Below are 21,347 nucleotides of genomic sequence, written 5' to 3'. Positions count from 1 at the left end.
GAGTGAGTGGCCACTTGCCAGAGTTTCACTTCCTCTGCCCTCAGAAATGCATTTGGTTCCAGGTAAATCTGACCAGAAAGGATGGACCCGAAGTCTGGCTTGGCCCCAAAGGATCACTCTAGAATACACAGAAAGGTCTTTAGTGCCACACCCTGTATGGTGTTGTGGTCCTCTTGGGGCAGGCCTAGTGTTTCCCTGGACCTCCCCGGATTAAGGGGTTCCCCAGGGCTCGTCAGGTTTCCCTGGGCCACTAAAACCTGAGCAGACCCCTCTGAACCTGAGCCTGGTCTACCTCTGCTCCACCCACATTCTTGGCTTTGGCTCAGACCCCCAAACAGTCAGGAGCCAATGGGCAAAGGAAGGAGAACTGGAGGGAAGGAGCAGCCTCGCAAGTGGGCATCTGGCTTTGGACCCATGACACCAAGGAAGGGAATGACGCAGGGGATGACGAGGGTTGGGGAGTATAGACAGAACGTGAGGCTGGCTGGGAGCCTCCATAAGTCTGGAGTTCCAACATATACAGGGCCCCTGAACGGCTTCCAGAAACCCATGGTTGAAAGACAGTCCCATATTGTTCCCCAGAACAGCGTGCTGAGAGAGAAGGTGTTGCTAAAGCAGCGCCAAACAAGGAAGGTTTGCCAGATCGTTTCAGCAATAAATCTACCTTGAGTAAGTGATGAAAATAGCTGCGGGACCCTTTACCCCACCGATGAAAGATTTGTGAACTCGGCTGGAGTCATCTGTTGACTCAGATCCTTCCTGAGCGTTGCACAGACAGGGTGAGTTCAGAGAGCGAAGCAGCCGTCCATCACAGCACATTCCGCAAGTAAACAACCAGCAGACGGCCCAGGAAATCAAGTGCTTCCGCCTGAGCATCTCAGTGACGACAGAGCAGGGATGCGGGTCTGTCCTCCACGATCACACCACTGTTACCCTCTTGTCTTTCCGTCTGCAAAGGGCCATCACGTTCATTATTCTGTACGAGCTCCAGACAACTCGGTGAGGCGGCAAGGGCAAGGAATCAGTATCCCCATTTTACAGATGAGGAAACTGAGTCCAAGAAATGAAGACTCAGTCCCAAGCCTCCTGATTCCTAGTGCAGTTCTGTTCTGTAGACCTGACTACCACTTCCGTGAAGGCACTAGCGGAAATACAGGAAAAAGGAGGGAAGAGAAACAAGGGCGTTGATCAACACTTTTGCTCAGAAGAGCAAGTAGGGAGGCAGCTTGGAAGCGGCTAATAGCATCAGCCTATCTCTGGGTTGACAAGGCTGACCCACTGTTCCCCTTTGCAGGGCAGCAGGGCCTGGCTGAAGGGGAAGCTGGGGCTAGTGGACGTGTGGACCAGGGCTCCAGAGCCAAGAGCGACGGCAGTCAGGGGATTCACTTGCCGCAACTCAGGAAGCAGCCATGGCAGGAAGCTGAAACCCAGGCAGAGGTACCATTTCTGGTGGGCTCCCCTCTGTCATGGTTCTTGACTTCAGAGGGGATACGCCCTCCCTTCACTGTTTCTTGGGGTTCCTCCAGAGAAGGGAAGAGGACTTCGAGCCTATGGACCACTGTTTCCCAAAGTGTCACGTGTGGAACCCTGCCAGCGTCTCAATGAGAAAAAAAGAAGTTCATAGCCAAAAACATTTAGGAAATGCTACATACCATGTTCTCCTCCCAGAGGGTCACAGGGCACACTTAAATACGGGCCATTTGGGGGAAGTTCTATAGGTAAAGTAGCTGGTTTAACCTGAACTCATGGGTTTCCAAACTTATTTAAGCATAGGGTCCCCCTCCACTCTTTACCCCACCTCGGCAGCTGTCGTCTTCTCTAGGGAAAAGAGCTCATGGCCTTCGAATTGGAAAAGGTTTGGTTTGGGTCTTACCTCTGACAAGGCATGGTGAATGTGATAAAGAAACTTAAAAGGAGCCTGAATGACCTCCTTTGCAAAATGGAGCTGTTACCATACAGACTCGTTAGGCCGCTCTGAGGATTAAATACATTAGGATATAAAGGTGCTTCCTTAACTCTAAGGCCTGTGTGTGTGTGTGTCAGAATGTGTGTGTGTGTGTACAAGATGACAGTGGTTCTGAGCAACAGAGACAACACATGCTCCTATCTTTAAGCTCATTCGACTGACGAGAAAGTCACATGCCACTGGGAGCTAGAAAGGGGAGAAGGGAGCTGCCACACGGAGAAGGGCAGAGGGAGAGACATTTTACAATGCATAAAGACAAGGACATAGAGCTTCGTTTTGATTTTTAAATTTTCCTGCAGGAAAGCACTATATGAAAAAAAAGAAAGAAAACTCTAGGTCAGGCATGGTTAAAGGTCATTCTTGCTCTCATGATAATACAATGTTTTATTATAACAGATAGCATTGGAGAACATATTGTTACAACTGTTTTTCTTCCTAAACTGCAAAAGAAATTTCTTCCTTGCCGCTGAGAGTCTAGCCACAAGGTCTGACTGAACTGGTCTGTTTCTTCAGAGAGCCTGTTTATAGGATGTGTATCTGTCGTTCCCCAGGACACATCAATAGAGAATCACTACCGTATACACACTTCAAAGGAGAGCCACAGTGAAAACATACAGCAAGCCTCCCGAAGGGCCTTTGGGCATGCCCACATCGGCCATTCTTGGCTCCTGAGTGACAAATCTCAGATTACGTTCTATGGAGGGGCCTTTCCCAACAGAAAGGCAGATCTCAACGGTAAGAAGCTAAACGTGTTGCTGGTTAATCTCGGTAACCCTAATCATGCAGAGTTCATCTGAGAACACTGAGGCACACCCAGTGTCACTGCCTCGGGCCTCTCCTCTTCAAAAGTAACAGCCCGAGTCCGGCAGAAGGCGGCAACAACACCGCCAGCCTCCACCCTGCCTAGGACTCAAGCGCACACATTCTGCCCTCAGACTGCCGGGGTGTAAATTAATCCCACTTTCCAGCTGTGATCTTGAGCATGTTATTTGGTCTTGCTCAGGCTCAGTTTCCTCGTCTATAGAATGGGGATAAGCTAATACCTTCCTAAGACTATTTTGGGGATTAGGTGAGTTACTGGAGAGAAAATAGTTTGTATCATTCTTTTCCTATACTTAGCACTGAATACGTGTTAACTGTTAATACTAGCGTTATAATTCTCTCCAGCACCTGACGTGCCAGCAAGAACCCAAGCCAGGTGATGAGACTAGGACTCCCTGAACCTGCCTCAGCTAAAGCCATGGCTCTCTCAGTGCCTGTTCTTGCCTCTATTCCTGGTAACCCAAAAGTGACAAAAGTTGAAGGTCAACTGTCCATTCTCATACCTGCAACTCATACGTTCTCATTCCCATCCTGTTTCTACAGACAGACAAGGGAATATAAAACTCCATAAGGGCCGAAGCAGCCACTTGTTCCCGGAGCCTCCTGCTGAAAGATGCCTTTTCCCTCCTCTAGCACCTGCTACCGGCTCAGAGAAAAACACAGCTGGGGAAGCGAAGAAGAAAAAGGTTGTATGTGTGCGTGTGCACGTGCGCATGCGTGTTTGCCCTTCAAAGATTAATCCCAATCCGGGAACGAGGCAACTCAAAGGGATGTCTCAAACAGAGAACTGGCCTTACTCGCTCTTGAGCTCACCATGTGGAGCTGAAATAAAACGGTTATAATTTACTAAATGTTGAAAATAGTGAAGTACAAGGAGTTTCAACTGCAACTGCCCCCCACCCCCGCGCCCCTAGTTCTACCTTATGATATTACCACACTCTGGTGGCAACAGGGTCCTTTGTGCTATGAGGGGGCTGGGGCTTATCTGTAAATATGTAAGAACAGAATTTGAGCTTGCAAGCCATTGACCCACTTCAAACTCGAAATGCTGGTGATCTTAATCCAGCAATGGTTTTGCTTAATTGAGAATCTGTCACCTTTGAAAATGTACAGTAAATCTGGCAGCTTTACCAGCCAAAAGTCAAGTATACCTTCTCCCCTCAGGAATATTCCTCGCTGTCTCTGGCCTTGTCCTGCTTTGCAATTCTGCGCAGGCCTTCGGTGGTTTGAAGGTACCTGTGCTGAGCAGGAGCAGTGGGGCTCTGGAAAGTTCTGTCCCGTAGCAGCTGCGTGAACTCAAGCCAGTCACTCACCCCTCTGAGCTTCACTGACCTCATCTGTGCACACGGATAGTAATGCCCACCTCAGGCTGATGGAGGGATCACACGAGATAATGCATTCCTGTGAAAGTATCTCGTCTTGGAATGGGAACAAGAGCGATGTTTGTTCACTGTGGGGACTCAGCCTCCGAAATGGCATTGGAGGAGCCATGGGCAACTCCAGGTGCTCCTGACGCCAATGAGGGAGGTTCTTTTCAACCTGCTCAGGATTTTCTCAGATTTCCTGTGTCTAACCTGATCAAAACCTTCCCACCCACATCAGAAGGGCCTCTGTCTTCTGAGGTTCCTTAGGGACGCAAACAGTAGGCCTGATCTGCCCGAGTCACTGCTGTCTTGAGGAAAGCTCTTGATCCCATACCCCAGGTCAGCCCAGATCCAAGCCAGGCACAGAGAACAGGAGTCTTTCCTTCAACCCATATATATGTGTTGGCAGAGGAAGGCAATATTTTCTACTATATCAAAACTCTATAAAGTTTTAATTAGAATAAAGAAATTAAGGATTGGTTTGTCATCATACCTCATACAAATCATATGGGTTTCCACCTGGATTTCTCAATGCAATCCTTGTCAAACAACGTGCACAAGGTCAGTGTTCAGGAAAGGGCAGCTGGTGGGCAGCTGGCACTGGGCAATGAAGGTCTCCAGGAACATAAAGATCCTATGTGCAGGTATTTGATTAAATCGTTTTCTTAATGTCTGTTTTTAAAAGATTTTATTTATTTGACAGACAGAGATCACAAGGAGGCAGAGAGGCAGGCAGAGAGAGAGAGGAGGAAGCAGGCTCCCTGCAGAGCAGAGACCCCTTTGTGGGGCTTGATCCCAGGACTCTGGGATCATGACCTGAGCCAAAGACAGAGGCTTTAATCCACGGAGCCACCTAGGCATCCCTCTTAATGTCTTGAAATCATAAATATCACCCTGCATATACTTGGGTGAATTTCCTTCCTCATTCAACTCTAAACATGGATGATGCTTACATGTGTTTCTGATCATTTTTTTTTCTCTTTGAACACTAAAAAAAAAAAAAAATTTGAGAAACATTTTTATTTTTCCTTCTGTGAAATTGAACTCCTTGAAACCCAGCACACATGTACATTTCACAGAGCCAAGTTCATATGTTAAAAGCTGCAAACTAAAAGACATTTCCAGCAACTTCTGCTTTTTAAAGATTTATTTATTTTATTTGCGAGAGAGAGGTGGGGAGCGGCAGAGGCAGATCGAGAGAGAAACCCAAGCAGACTCTGTGCTGAGCACAGAGCCCGACACAGCACTCGATCTCAAGACCCTCGTTAACAATCTGAGCCAAAACCAAGAGATAGACCCCCAGATGACTTTTGACATGTCCCTCAGCAACTTTTGAACAACTGGAAAGAGAAGGCTCTAAGTACTACCCCAATGTCTCTCTCCCTCTCTCTGTCTCCCTTTCTCTCTGGACGCACACACACATGCACTCGCACACACGTATTAGGGTTTTTTGGACACCAAAAAAACTGGGCTAAAGTTGTTGCTGCCTTTGTTACGGGGTGATTCATTTTCAGCTCTGTTCATACTGCAGAAACATAGGGACGCCTAGATACCCTGCAAGTGGCAAGACTGGGCATTAAACCTAATAAGAGGAGAGTCTACCCTCAAAGAAATAGAGGCAAAATTCTAATTCCAAACACCATTGTAACTGTATGTAATGTACTACTCATGGCAACCTGATGAGGAAGGAAGTATGATTACTTCCATTTTACAGAAAACGAATTTGAGGCTTAGAGAGTTTACATAAAGTAAGCAAGCACAAATGCATATTCCTGCTTTCTGCCCTTTCTAGCCTAAAAGGTGGCAGAATGTTCTTCTGCTTTTTCCCCTTAGCAACATACATAGAGGTTCTTCCCTCTCTGTACATAGAAACCTCAGCTGTATCATTCCATCCCAGCTTAATTTCCCCAGCTACAAGACAAAGAAAGACTAGAGTTTGTCTTGAAGGCTGGTGAATTTATCACTTTATATTTCTCAGGGGAGTAAGAGGCTGGATTAAGGGAGGGGCATTGCCAGGTTCCCAAAGAGCAGAGCGACAGGGCTTTGATCAGACAGCTAGCCGCCGCCGCGTCGGCTGGCTCCACTTCTCCACTACGGGTACCAAGGCTACATCACCCCCCGCAGCACCCGGCACCAGACTTACAAGAAGATGCGGTGTCATTTGTCCTCTGCAAACAACAGTTTTTAAATACCTGCCGTGATGGGTTTGGTTTTGTTTTACAATTTTTCTTCAGGTGTCAAAGGCATTGACGTTACCCCCTCTCCCAGCGGAACAGCCCAGAGTCCTGGACCCCCTGAGGAGTCCACTTAAAGCCAGTGAAGCTCCAGCAGAGCTCTTCATCCTCCCTGTGGAGATTCATTTCCACACCCAACACCCCCCAAAAGAAAAACCACACCAAAGAGGTAGGTCCCCAGTGTTTGCGTGTTCCTCATGGAACACAGGCAGGTCAGTAAACACTGGGATGGGGGGGGGGGGGTCTCCCTAATGTAACCATTTCCTAAATCATAGGTGACTCTCTTCAGGGTCATCCCCTTCAGAGCATGTTTTTTAAAGGAAGAAAAAGAACAAATGTCTTCTGGTCATATTTGTGTGTCCCCATATGGTAGGTAGTAAAGACAGCCTCGGGCAGTTTCATGCTAACCTCTTACCTGTTAGCTGGACTCCAAAGGATATGCCCCTTACAAGCTCTTGTGAAAGTACCAGAATTGCCTCTCATGGGCCAGGCGTGGCTTGTATGCCCAACCTGGACCCAATCACCACAGCTCAGACAGTGAGGAGTGCCCATGTGCCAGGCTTCAGTCGCATGCCTACCCCCAGAGTCAGGGAGTAGACACAGATCCACCCAGACCACATATGGGAGCAGAGGGGGAGAGACGGGCCTCCAGAAGAAGAGACGGCTGGCCAAAACCACAGACATCTCCAAAACTTGGCTTTCTCTGTCTCCTAGGTGCTCCACACCCTGAGGCAGGACCAGAAACAGAAGAAAAGTCCAGGCCTTTCTGGAAACCTTCCCTGAAGCATGCATCCCTAGGAAAGCCAAGGGAGTTAACCGTGCATCTCCCAGCGGGCACAGGCAGGGACATGCTCTCACGTCAAGGTAGCTCTCCATTCCCTCCAGCACCCCACAGGACTCTCACCCCAAAGGGAAGCAAGGCTAGACACACGAGAGTCCTCAGCCGTGCAAAAGGAGGCTGGAAGGGAGGCTAGTTCCTCCCTTGCCTCTTGAAGATGACTTAATTCAGGCAGCTCCTGCCTTTTAACCCAAGTGCTACAATGAAACCACTTTAGCGTCTAGTTCATGCAACTTACTCAGTGAATCACCCCTTACTAATGGTTTCTGGCTGTAGACCTAAAACAGCACCCAGCTCACTGAACATTTCTGCATACTTTATAGTTTATCCTATGTTTTTAACCAATGACATTTCATTTCTAATCAATTTAGGAATACATACTTATTCATTAAAAGTCTTAATATCAATGAAAGACTTCATTCCGATTTTTCAAAACATCATATAGACATGTGAAACCATACACATGAGTGTATCTAAGCGTGTTTTTTATGTGTTGATAGGTTGGAAATAAGGGGTCAGATTCTGGAAAGCCCCTCGCTTTCAGAAAACTGGACCTCTTTTCCAAAGGGCAAAATGACTATATGACAAACGCTAAGTGATCTCTGACCAGTGGTAATTAGGTCATGATCCAGGGGTCCTGCGATGGAGCCCCACATGGGGCTCCCGGCTCAGTGGGGAGCCTCCCTCTGCTGGGCCACCCTCTGCCCCACTTGTGGTCCCTCGCTATTTCTCAAATAAATGGATAAAATCCTTAAAAAAAAAAATTGACAGTTAATTTGTCTGAGGTCACCCAACGGCAAGTGACCTCGCTGGGGCTGGAGTTCGGGCCCTCTGCCTCCGTCCTCCTGCTCACTACACTCTACCATCTTCCAGAATAAACAAAACAATGAGCCCAGGTCAGGAAGTTCTTGAGATGTTTCAGTTTTGAGAGCTTCCTTTGATAACTGGGACGGGGGCTTGTTTACTCTATCTCTTAAGTGAGAGTTAATCATCCTAAAGACACTGAAGTTTCCTTTAAAAAACAACAAACACAAATATGAGCAAGGGTCACTCTTTGCGAACAGGTAGGAAAGGAACTTGCCATCTGTGCACCACGATGGCCAGTGCACGGTCTGAGCCACTGGGATCAATGGCAACACCAGGGGGTTTCATCTTTGGTGTCCTCGCTTCGCACGGCTCTCCGCCTGTTTTGAGTGGCCATGTCCACCAAGGAGCTAGCACTTGTCTGTCCTCTGCCACCCTGCCAAGGGGAAGCTGCTCTAAGAAATCCGTGATACCTCGGTGTTAGCTAGTTCAGTATGTGACCAAACCGAATCAGAGAAGCCTAAAGAAGACTCTAAAGAGGCAAGATTTGCATGGGAGTCTTTCTTACAAAGACTCCGGGGGCAGGCCTGCTGGGTGACCGTCAGTTAAGCGTGTAACTCTTGGTTTTGGCTCAGGTCATGATCTCAGGGTCCTAAGATACAGCCCCATGTCGGGCTCCCCCCCACCCCCCGCCCAAGCACGGAGTTTGCTTGATCTGTTCTTTCCCTCTTCCCCTCGCCTTCCTCTCCACCTAAAATAAATAAATACACCTTTATTTTTTTTAAGGTTTTATTTACTTAAGAGAGAGAGAGGATATGAGAGAGAGAGAGAGAGAGATCACAATCAAAGGGGAGAAGCAGGCTCCCCGCTGAGCAAGGAGCCCGACATGGGGCTCGATCCTAGGACCGCAGAATCATGACCAGTGCCAAAGGCAGATACCTAACCAACTGAGCCTCCAGGTGCCCCAATAAATAAATCTTTAAAAGAAAGAAAGAAAGAAAGAAAGAAAGAAAGAAAGAAAGAAAGAAAGAAAGACAGACTCCTGGGATAAGGGTGTCTAAAGCTACCAAGCAGGGACTATCCCTTTGCCAGAGGCTGCATGTAGCCATTTACATGCTTAGCCCTGGATTATCGCACCTTTAATATCATAAAAATAAAACCCGATTTTAGATATGCACATACGCCAGACATATTTTATTGCCAAACCCTTGAGATTAAATTGCAGACTTTGTATATTTCTTCTCTTATCATCACGTATCTCCTAAGAGCACTGATTTTCTCCCTCATAATCACAATGTAATTACCACACTCAAGAAACTTTATTATTTAATATATAGTCCATATTCCAATTTTCATAATTATACCAATAATGTTCCTTGTGGTTCCTCCCCCCTTCCCCCCCAGTCAATCCAGGATTCTACTCAAGATCATGTATTGTATTTAACTGTCCCATGTCCTTAGAACCTTGTTTTTCATAACATGAGCATTTTTGAAGACAGTAGGCCAGCTGCTTTTCAGAATGAGGCTCGATTTTGATTTGTCTGTTTCCTTGTGATTAGATATGGATCCAACATTTTGGGCAAGAACAGTATGTAGGTCATGATACAGCTTTCTCGGTATATCACATCAAGAGACAGGAAGTATGCCTTCATATTTATTCCATTTGTTATCATTTGTTTCATTACAGGGGATGTTCAAATTCATTATTTAGTTAAAGGTGGTGTCTACTAGATTCCTCCATTGTAAAGATACCTTTTCCCTTTGCAGTAAATAAGTGGCCCATGATACTTTGAAATTATGTGTGAAGCTAGCTTTTAAACACAACAGCAACACTGTGTTGAATAGGAAATAGACACCACTCCCTCTGAGATGAAGACATGGTCTCAATCACTTAGATTACTGGGTTTCACCCTTCCTGGAGTAGTCCTTACTGATTTTGAAAAAGAACCGGAGAAAGAAAAGAGTAGAGGGCACGGTGTGCTTTGTGCATTTTCGTCAATCCCATTACCCTCTAACTAGCATCTGGAAGGTGCTACTTTGTACTTTACGACCTTGAGGAGTCATGTGATCATCGACTCTGCTTAGAAAAATTGCTTTGTGGTTGGATCTGTAGGCAACAACCCCATAAGCTCAAAAGCTGGAGTCTTTTTTGTTTGAGCCTTTGTTTGGGGGGCTAGAAGGATCCCACAGCCTCTGTAGCCTTTTTTCTCTCTCTCAGGAGCCCATCGACAAGACGACAACCACCACCACCACCACTCCAGTCCTCCCAGTTACTGGAAGGTCCCAACTGAAGGACCCTTGTTCCAGCCACCTTGGCCTCCATTGGTGGTGGAAAGGAGTCACTTGGCCTCTACTCCTCAGCGGGGCTAGAAAAGAGGGACAAACTTAGGAATGAGCGAAATAAACCAGCCTAAGCACAAGGAGCACAAGAAAGAAAGAAAGAAAAAAAAGGTTCTTTCTCCTTCTTGCTGATTCAGAGTTCTCTCTCACTTGTGTTTTTTCTCCTTTTGCTTTGAAAGATGATGATGGCCCACCCCAGAATGTGACCCCACCACTGTCCCTGATTAAAGAAAGAAAAAGTCCAGCGAGCCGGAGGGGCCTGGACAGCCCCAGGACATCAAGCTACAGCAGCTCCATGGGTCCCTTGGATATGAGAAGGCCTGGGGGGGCACTCCCAGCAGAAGGACAAGGTAATCACTCTTGGGGGGCACAGATGTTCCCCCTCCCCCACGCTCAGCTTGTCTTTGGTTCTGGGCTCACTTTAATCATCTGCAGGGCCACACAGCAGCTGTGAAGCAAGCTGTCTGAAAGCCGCCCCATTGAAAAGGGGGAAATCAGCAGTGTTTCCAACAGTGTCTGGGATTAATGTTCACCACGCATATTCCTAAAAGAGTCAGTACATGTTTTAAGAGTTTGTTGCACCAACACGCAGTGTCAAGCTGTTCTGTGCTCTTCTCATTCCTGGCAGCGGTGTGCAATGACACAGCTCCCTGTGCTCACCAGGGATACACGTTCCCGGGTTACCAGGCAATCCTCAACACCCTCCCAAGGGCCAGGGAGCCTGGTGACAGGACTCTGCCGAGAGGAAGAAGTCCCCAGAAAGAAGTCCCCCTCCAGCCCAGAGTAGAGCCGGAGGCCTATCCACAGAGGGAGGAGGACTCTGGATTTCTCTCGAAGGGCGAGGCAAAGTAAATCCACCTCCTCTGTGACGGGCCCACTGAAATTTCTTATCCTTATTTGCTGACAGTCTAGGAGGAGACTGGGATGCTTAGAGCAATAACGCAGAGACGTTGCAGTGATTGCTTCCACGGGGGCTGGGATCTAAAGACAGCTCATAAAGCAAAAACGGCTTAGAGTCCAAATCACCCCCTGAAATGCCCTGGGGGAGGTGCCGTGCTGGACACCGACGGCACCACTTTCTGGAAGGGACAGCCCGGCCAGCTGTTCCTCCTTCATGGGAGTGCGGGGCTACTGTCTCTGGCTGAACACCAAAGGACAGAGACTGGTGTGTGTTTGGGTGCCAGACACTGTGAAGAAAGTGTCTCGGTTAACAGCAGAATCCCACCCGGGGCTGCGAGAAGCTCACACTCTGAGAGGCACGTGGGAACTGAGAGCCACAAAGACAGCGGGTGCGGCATCTTTCATTTTTACCTCCTGCTCACTCAGGGACCGGATGCCTCGCCCTTTCAGTCCCTTGGTCCCTCCTCCTCTTCCCTCGCCCCTCTCCCCTCCTCCAAGCATCTAGAGTTGAAGCCTTGTAAGCACAAATTAAATACATCCATCAGTATCTCCATTACATGTTTGCAGCTTCTCTGCCACCGAAATGGTCAACCTCAAACCCCCTTCTCCCCTAACTCACTCTCTCTCTCTCTCTCTCTCTCTCCCTCTCCAAAGACGTCGTTTTCATTTATAAACTGTTTTGGCCCAGAACCTCTCTTTTACAACCCCCTCCCTTTTGTAGTTGCCTGGCAGGGATCCTCTATTACATTTGATACAAATGAACCAAACTTTAGCTACAGTCAGTCAGTAACAAGCCTGTTCCTGGGAGGTTGAAGAGCCCAGGACAAACTACACCAAATACACACACACACACACACACACACACACACACACACACACACACCTGGACATGTTTGTAAAGGGAGAATTGGTTTAGTGGTTTGAGCCTCTGCCTTCGGCTCAGGTCATGATCTCAGGGTCCTGGGATCAAGCCCTGCATCAGGCTCTCTGCTTAGCGGGGAGCCTGCTTCCCTCTCTCTCTCTTCCTGCCTCTCTGCCTACTTGTGATCTCTCTGTCAAATAAATAAAATAAAATCTTTAAAAAGAAAACAAAGAATGAATGCCAGGGCCGTGACAATGATGGCGAGCACGTGACCACACTGGCTTCTCCCCGTGGGGGGTTCAAGGAGCCTCCCCTGCGCCGACGCTAACACCGGCCATTCTTGTGCTTATTTTCAAGAAGATTCCAGAGACCCTACACTGGGACACTTCTCGCCAGGTCCAGATGAACAAAACATCTGCCTGTTCCTCCCCGGGCCTACTGAAACCAAGGAGCCTCTTTCAGGTAAAGGTAAGATGATACATCCCAGGCCAGCCTCACTTATACATGGGAACATTTTACCTGTAGCTTCCAAGACTTCCCAGCAGCAGAGACATCATTAAAAACAGATGCAAGCCAGCCAGTTTCTTCCCTCTCATTGACACAGAGGTGCCTCTGTAGCTCAGACACAATAACCCAATGTTTGCATGACAAGTTTGCTCTTGCTGGAGCATCTGGAGGCGGAAGTTCCTGCAGAATGGCTTGGAGGAGGTCTCCTGTGCCACGCTGATGCCTTGATGAGAACGATAAGCCCTTTTGGTAATTGCCCAAACTAAACACTGCCTTTTCGCTTGTTTCCAACCACCCTCCAGAGATGGAGATGGCTAATTGGTAATCCAATCAGGTACCCTTGTTATATGCGTTGGTTCGTTGCTGCGAATCATCTGGCTTCTGACAGATCATCAAGGCAGTTTCCAAAAACCCTTCTGGCACGTTACTTTTTTGGAGAAGAGATGCTGGCTCTGGACAATAGCCATTTTGCAAAGAACAAAAAAAAGTGAAGTCAGAGGGTGAGGAGTACCAACCACCCAGGATCCACCACGATGTGTGCGTGTGAGACGTATGCCCCGCAGGCCTCTTGGCGAGGTAGATTAAAATCTGCGCTCATTTGGTAGGTTAGGTCACCCCTGGCTTAATAAAAAGAGAATGGATTCAAAGCCAGGAGATCTGAGTAGGCCTGGCTTGTCCTCTCCATCCATCTCTGGGTCAGTCCCTCCCAATGTCAAGAGTCCTCCTCCCATCCAAAGTGAGAGGATCAACTCATTTTGATGAGGCCGGAAGTCTCCTGACCATTGCTACAGTTTATGTGTTGTGTCTATTCCTCTGGAAGTAGCTTCCTAGCACATGGGTTTCCAGAAACTTGAAGGCATTAGGTTCCAAATTCAGTGTTAAAACCACTTGTGTTATCTCATGAGATAAATACAAAAATAGCTTGGTCCTGACTTGGTGGAAGCGGGATTTGGACAGGTGGAGGCCACTGTCAGTGTGATACAGCTGGGCTAACAACCAGAGGGCACAAGATTCTGTGCCCATTTTTCTACTCTGTTCCAGGAGACATACCCCCCCCTTCTGGCAAAGCAAGAGTCAGAAGCAGAAAAAGAAAACATTCAGGCTTTAAGGAGACTGTCAGGTCGTCGATAGGATGTTTCAGTCATTTTGGGGTTCCCAGCGCCCAACACAGCCCCTGACACATACACAGCAGAATCACAATCGATTTTCAGTGAAAAAAATCTTTCAACAATTTTCACACTAAAGGAAGAAAGAGAGAAATGAAATTTCTGATGAATAAACAGAGACTGGCCTGCTGTCTTGTGCTAGTCCCATGAACAGTGTATTTAATCCTACCTGTCTCTCAAACCTAAAAGCATTCACTGTAAGCTTGTTGAAGGTTGAATCTATCAGTCAGTCAGTCAGTCAGTAGCCTCGCCCCAGCCTTTCCTCCACTTACGATCGGTGGGTCTTCGGTCTCGATGGTGACTGGAATGTGCCCTGGAAGTCAAAGCAGAACCTCAAACCCACCTTCCCTACAGGGGCCTATAGGCCATATCTAGCCCTCACAGAGGATCTATGTACAGGACAGGTTTGTTGCTGTTCTGTTTCATTTTGGGAAGCAGCATACTCAAAGAAAAAGGGTCAACTCTTGCAAAGGATTTGCTCCAATTACACCAAACTCTTCGTAGCTCAGTTTGCTTAGATCCGTCTTGACCACGCTCCCCACCCTGCCCTTCAGTCTTGTCTCTCGTCACATCTGGTCCCACTCTTCTTTTGCCAGTGGCCCAAACATTCAGGTTTCCTTCTCTTACCTCCCAGCCTTGGCCCAAGTGCCCACAAATATTGAGCATGGTTTTAAGCTCCAGGGGTGCCTGGGTGGCTCAGTGGGTTAAGCCGCTGCCTTCGGCTCGGGTCATGATCTCAGGGTCCAGGGATCGAGCCCCGCATCGGGCTCTCTGCTCAGCAGGGAGCCTGCTTCCCTCCTCTCTCTCTGCCTGCTTCTCTGCCTACTTGTGATCTCTGTCAAATAAATAAGTAAATCAATCAATCAATCAATCAATCTTAAGCTCCAGGCAAGGACTCCCCTTTCCCGGGACAGTTTCCTTAACAAATCTACCTCCTCTCAGACAATTGCCGCAGCCCATTCCCCTCTCTCAATCTCACTTTTGTAATTGTTGTATTTATCTGCATCTGTTTTCTGTTGAGTTCCCAAATATTACATGAGTCCTAGAGAGCCTCTTATCTTTATCATATGTCCGAGAAATACTTGTTGATTGACCGAGTACCCCTGGTGCCACAAAGGAAAGTTCCTTGGGGATCATAAATGGTTACTTTTTTAATTTAAAAAAGTCTTGAGTAAAGAAAACAGTATGATCTGTCTGATCTTTCTTTCACTTTCAGACTCTGTCAACATCTATTTGGAAATAAATTCTTGGGCAATTAGATCATGATATCTTACTTTCAAAGAGCCTAGAGAAATGAATATAAACCTCCAGAAGCGGGGGGGTGGGGTGGGGGGAAGATGCAAAAGCTAGAGCTGGAATTTGACCCTTTTGGTCGTGTTGGGATGTTGCAGCACTTAGAAAATTCAAAGACTTAAGAAAGGAAAATTTCACTTGGAAGGATTTAAGTCAAAGCAGTGGATATGTGCTCTGCGTTGCTTATCCTTGGGTCAGACCCTTCACCCATCTTCCCAGTCACAGTGGCCACAAGAGAAGTTTTTTTTCAGAAGTTTTTTCAGTCAGAAGTGTCTTACTGCAGGCCACCTGGGTGGCTCAGTCAGTTGAGTGTCTGACTCTTGATTTTGGCTCAGGTCATGATCTCAGGGTCCCGGCATCGAGCTCCATGGGACTGTGCGCCCACCAGGAAGTCTTCTTCAGGATTCTCTCTCTCTCTCTCTCTCTCTCTCTCTCTCTCTCTCCCTCTGCCTCTCCCCCAGCATGCACATGTTCTTTCTTGCCCTCTCTTTCTTTCAAATAAATAAATAAATATATCTTTTAAAAAAAAAAGTGTTTTATTGCAAGAAATTCACGATGGCTGTGCCAGCGATCAAGGTTGGGACTTCAGGTCTCACAAAACTTTAAATTCTTGATCTCTTTCAGAGTTCCCAGTTAGCGCTTGTTCTTGTCCTAAATGGATGTTTACCCCAAATATGTTCCTTATGTTTTGGTCATTTAATTAAGCATCCTTGTTCTCATAACTTTTTCCTAGTATGTCCGCAAATTCTTTGACTCTTGTCTCTTCAGTAGGGAGAAGCTGATATTCCTTCCCGCGAGTGTAGACTGGACGTAGCAGCTCACTTCTAATCAATGTAGAATATGATAGAAGTGATAGTGTGTGGCTTCTGTGCCTGGGTCATAAGAGGCGCTGCAGTTTCCTCCTCGCTCTCCCTCTCCCTTGGATTACTCACTCTGGGGAAAGCCGGCCACCCTGTCAGGAGGCCATTCCAGCAGGCTGGTGGAGAGGTCCATATGGCAAGGCGGTAACATCTCCTGCCAGCAGCTAGAATAAACTCTCCAGGTTTATGCACGAGCCAGCTAGAGAGGAGATGCTCCCAGCCCCAGGGAAACCTTCAGATGGCTGCGTCCTGCCTGCCACAGGGACTGCCTCACAAGAAACTCCGCACCAGAATCACACACCAAAGCCACTCCCAGATTCTCACAGAAACCGTGTGAGATATCATAAGGGTTTATTGTTCTAAGGTCACTAGATTTGGGGGGCAGTTCGTTTTGGTAATAGATCATATACTCCGTGTCACTTCCTGGTGCTCAGCAATTTGGTAAACAGAAAGATGAAGGGTCTAAGAATGTCCCAGCTGGTCTCAAAACACTGATTATCTGGAGGCAAACATATACTCAATGGTTGACTTTCTCTTTGTTTTCCCCATTTGGCATCTGTGATAAGGCTGGTTGTGGCATCCCATGGGTAAAAGAATATGATTTTCTTTGAGAAGTCTTTCTCTTAGCAACTGTTGCTTTAGAGAAGATGCCTGGAGATTCTTTTTAAAGATTTTATTTATTTATTTGACACACAGAGAGAGCAATCACAAGTAGGCAGAAAGGCAGGCAGAAGTGGGGTGGGGGGAAGCAGGCGCCCCGCCGAGCAGAGAGCCCGATGTGGGGCTCGATCCCAGGACCCCGAGATCATGATCCGAGCTGAAGGCAGAGGCTTAACCCACTGAGCCACCCAGGTGCCCCACATCTGGAGACTTAATGGAGGAAAAGTCCTTTAGATACAGTAGGGTGAGGGACAAAAAGAAAGAACCCCAGACTAAATGTCCAAAGTCTTGAGTTATTCTCAGCTCTGCCACCTGTGGTTTCTGCGATGACGGGCAAGTAATTTCACTGCTGTGGACTTCAGCTTCCTCATATAGGGAAAGAGAAGCTGGAATTAGATCCAGTCCTCCCAGCGGATGTCCCATAGAACTCCAGTTCCTCACAAGGCTAACAGGCATTATATAAAAAATCAAAACGTTCTGAGGTCAAATAGGTGTGGAAACCAGGGGGCAAAAGCTAAGCAGATTCCTTACGCGGGATTTCACAAGGACTCAAATCTGCTCATGGGCATTCCTACTGTCTCAGAGGCTGTGCACCTGACCGCTTAGTTCTTTGTTGTTTTCGGCAAAGCATCATGTGGATCTAAATCATTTTTGGAACACACCTTGGAAAATGCGAAACAGAGGTTTCTGTGGTCCCTTCCAGCTGTGATGCTGTATGTTACTAAATATGCTCTTTTCTGATAGGGCAGCTCTGCTGTCTGAATCTGGAAGCGGGATCTCAGCCATTCAGTAACTCATGACTGTTCTTATATTCATTTTCCAAACATCACTCTGAATCCACAGTTCATCCCTCTCTGAGGGAGAAGTAGAGGAAGGTAAGAAGAAGCCAGTGTGGCAACAGGCCTTTTTGCCCCAATCTGGGTTTGTTAATAACCCATAAGAAATCACATTGACAGTTTTAGGGATCTCGGGTTAACTGAAATAAAGGAAAACATGACCAGATAGGGTCCCTCGACACCCAGCATTTCCTTCCAGTGGGCCCTCCTGTCCTGCCGAGCCTAGAAGGCTAGAGACACTTCCCAGATCCTTTGCCATCAGGAGGCTGCCCACGAATTTGTGTTCTGCCAAAGAGCTGCCCTTGCAAGAGACACTGGAGGGCAGAAGCCAGGCAGAAGCTCTGGGCTGCTGACCCTAGCAAGCAAGTTCATGAAGACTGAGTGGATCCAGTGGCGGGCCCAACAGCAACTTTAGAAGCACCAAGTTCTGTAGAGTAACCCTGCTCCTTTTTCAAATATCTGGTGGTTTCTGTTCTCCACTAAGCCCGGCCCGACACGCTCTCCTTACAGAAATTAGGGGAGATTCCTGTGAAGCTCGGCGTGGGGCTAATTTGGATCTGTCACATCCACCACAGGGCAGGTTGTGATGCTGCGCTTGTTCCTGGACTTCACAGAGAAGTAGGTTCTTTCCCTCAGCACAGTGAGACTGGCAAAGCCCCAGCAGCCCGTACTGGAAGGTGTTCCGATAGCCACCAGCAGAGAGCCACTAAAAAACATTAGGGAGCCTCCTCTCCTTTGACAAAGACCTCTCCTGATTCATAGAAGCACAAAGACTCCCCTACCTCACATTTGGCTGAAAATGTGTCATCACTACTTTATGCTTCCCAAAGAAGAAAAATGTCAAAAAAATAATAGTTCTCTCTGAATCTGCTCAGAATTTTTATTTTTTAGAAAAAAAAATCAGTATGAAGTGTTGAAGAATATTTAGTTCCTCTTTAGTTTTTGCATATGGTGGGACTTACGATTTTTACAAAGCCCGTGAAACTATGAATTCTACCTCCTTTACGTTTGATCCCATTCAGAGAGCCTTAAAGTCGAGCGGGAATGTAAGCATTGCCTTCATCACCGTTTAATACCAGACAGACTCACTGAGGACACTAGTGGATAAATTGGGCAACCGCAGAGCCGCCTGGTTGAAGTGGGGTTGGTCTGTCTCCCCACAACTTCTCCACAGCCCAACTAATTCTTCCCCTCCTAAGAGGACTCCCAGGGAGGGTGTCACGCCACTGCAGCTACGAGACCACAGTTTGAAAGTCTCTCATTTTGTAGATAAGGACCGTGAGGCCCAGATAAGTGTGGTGATTTGCTCAAAGTTACACCGCTTCTATGTGGCAGATCTAAGGCTCAAATCCAGATTTTTCCACCCCCGATTAGGTCAAAGCTCTTCCCACTAAATCGTACTTGCCTCTCGCCTTATTAGTCGAAGTCTCCAGGCTTCAAGGACTCGCTGAATTCCCACCTTCCTTGTGATGCCTCAGCCCCTGCTGATGGCTATTTTCTTAGCTTCCCCTCATTCTCATGGTCTGGGCCTCTCACCAAGCACTCCATCACTTTCTTTGTCTTCTTTACTTTTTTTTTTTTTTTTTTTTTAAGATTTTATTTATTTATTTGACAGAGAGAGAGATCACAAGTAGGCAGCAAGGCAGGCTGGGGTGGGGGTTGGGGGAGCAGGCTCCCTGCTAATTAGAGAACCCAATACAGGGCTCGATCCCAGGACCCTGAGATCATGACCTGAGCTGAAGGCAGAGGCTTAACCTCCTGAACCACCCAGGTGACCCTTTATTACTTTTTTTCCTTCTTTCCTCTCCAAGATTTGAAATTCCTATGGGTAGATCCCCTTTATCTACTTCTGAATATCCCAGGAAACAGCATGTGCCCTCCTGGAACACAGCCCATAATTAAGGATTGAAACCGTGAGTAGCAAAGAGTCGAATTGTTCCCCAATATCCATTCTTTCATTATCTTGTTAGAAGTGCCTAAGTTCAGTTGAAGAGACGGCTGGCTGGCTAGAAATTCTGCTTCTCAGCTTCTCTTGCAACCAAGCATAGCTCTGTGACTAAGCTGTGGCTAAAGAAATGGGAACAGATGTAACATGTGCAACTTTTAGGTCATTTTCTTGAAAGGACATTGCTCTCTCTCCTCTTCACTGAAGAAGGTCCTCTTTCCCCTTGGACTTGGCTGAGGTGGTGAAATAGCTTCAACCATGGGAGGAGGGCCATACTCTATGGGGTAACAGAGCCATAAGATCCAGGAAACCTCATCGCTCAGATGACTTCATGGAGCAAAGCCACCTTGGTCTGCCCACCTACCTCTCAGCTCTTTCCTGAAAGAGAAATACATGTTTATCTTTCAGAGTCTTTTGGTTACAGCAGCTTGCCATGTTCCTTAGCTAAAACAACAACTGTAATATCTGCCATCCTAGTTTACAGTTTATAACAGTCAAACCAGATTCAAGATGCCTGGGTGGCTCAGTCGGTTAAGCATCTGCCTTTGGCTTGGGTCATGATCCCAGGGTCCTGGGGTCGAGTCCCTTATTGGGCTTCTTGCTCAGTGGGGACCCTGCGTCTCCCTCTGCCTGCTGCTCTCCCTGCTTGTCCTCTGTCTCTTCTCTCTGTCTCTCTCTGACAAATAAGTAAAATCTTTCAAAAATGAAACAAAAAAATGAGCGCATACTTGGGGCGCCTAGGTGGCTCAGTCGGTGGAGCTTCCAACACTTGTGATTTTGGCTCAAGTCAGGTCATGACCTCAGGGTCACAACATGGAGCCCCAAGTGGCTCGGCGCTCAGCAGGGTTTCTGCTTGAAGATTCTCTCCCTCTGCCCCTCTCCCCCACACATGCATGTTCTCTCTCAAATAAATAAGTAAATCTTTAAAAAAAAAAAAAGGTCATACTTGCAGTACGTCTTGTAAAGTATTAAATAAAATTCTGATATAAAATATTATTGCACCTAAAGGAGAGAAGACCCATGCCATGTGTGCTTGATGCCTTTGGTAAAATATGAAAGCCTACAGTATGCAGGGGACAGAGAACGATGCTGATATTGAGGGCGAACTCTGTCAGGCACTGTATCCCTCCGTCATCTCATTCCATGAGTCCAGGAATCCCACAAAGTGAGTATTTTCCTTCACGTATCACAGCTGAGGAAACTGAAACACAGGAGCCCAACTCCCCTGCACACGCTGATGGTACCTGGTAAGCAGCCGGCTTTGTCATTCCCAGGGCCACTTGCCCCAGAGCCTGGGCTCTTCCCTGCTGCTTCTGAGGCTCAGCACCTGTGGCTACTGCCCTGCAAGGACTCACAGACACGTGAGGACAGACTCACAAGCAACAAACTCTACCACAGGGCAGGATGGAAAGAGGCCTAACCGACTAATTCCAATCTAGGCGCCTGGGAAGGGTGTTTGCAGAGAGATCCCGTTTGCACTGGCGTTTGAGAAACCAGGGGAAGAGGATAAACAGAGAAGAGAGAGAGACATGACCAGCGGAGGGACCAGCATGAACCCAACCAGAGAGAGACAGAAAAAGAGAATACGTGTGGGAAAGGACAAGTGGTCCGTGTGAACGGGCTGGGAGGGGCTTCCCGGGAGGCGATGGGGCTGAAAGTCAGGTCAGGGCCAGACCAGAGAAGGCCTTGTGCTCCAGGGTAATGCTGAGATGCTGCTTTCTCGGCACCAAGGAATCACAGATGTTTGAGGAGGGATGTCATGTCGCCCAGTGCGCGTGCCAGCATGAAGGGGCAGGCAGGAGAAAAGGCTGAGCATTCAGGCCACTGCGGAGCCATCCGGGCAGCAGCTGACAACAGCCGAACAGAAGGCCACACGCAGACCTCGGAGATGCTGCCTGGCTGTGGGGACAGGAGCAGTTCTCTGAACCCCAGCAGCCAGTGACAAGCCTG

At 47.6% G+C, this 21,347-nt stretch overlaps 1 protein-coding gene across 6 annotated transcripts in view; it reads left to right on the top strand.

Moving 5' to 3' along the window:
• The window catches only part of KIAA2012, a 101,856-nt gene that overhangs the window by 21,169 nt on the left and 59,340 nt on the right, over positions 1-21,347 (top strand). For 2 of the 6 annotated variants that reach the window (XR_014300112.1, XM_082688857.1), the window contains exons 5-11: positions 1,295-1,437; positions 2,518-2,701; positions 3,332-3,474; positions 6,387-6,555; positions 7,101-7,250; positions 10,548-10,718; positions 12,488-12,598. Coding sequence is in view for 5 of the 6 variants with exons in the window: in XM_082688857.1 (XP_082544983.1) it covers positions 1,295-1,437; positions 2,518-2,701; positions 3,332-3,474; positions 6,387-6,555; positions 7,101-7,250; positions 10,548-10,718; positions 12,488-12,598 (1,071 nt within the window). In the remaining variant the exon portion in view is untranslated. The remainder of the gene's footprint in view (positions 1-1,294; positions 1,438-2,517; positions 2,702-3,331; positions 3,475-6,386; positions 6,556-7,100; positions 7,251-10,547; positions 10,719-12,487; positions 12,599-21,347) is intronic. The other 4 variants (XM_082688860.1, XM_082688861.1, XM_082688858.1 and 1 more) reach the window with 3 other exon arrangements.

This window comes from Mustela nivalis (assembly GCF_964662115.1).
Source record: "Mustela nivalis genome assembly, chromosome: 11".
NCBI classification, from domain to species: domain Eukaryota; kingdom Metazoa; phylum Chordata; class Mammalia; order Carnivora; family Mustelidae; genus Mustela; species Mustela nivalis.
The sequence above is the reverse complement of the archived record's forward strand: the minus strand, read 5'-3'. Positions and strand labels throughout refer to the sequence as shown.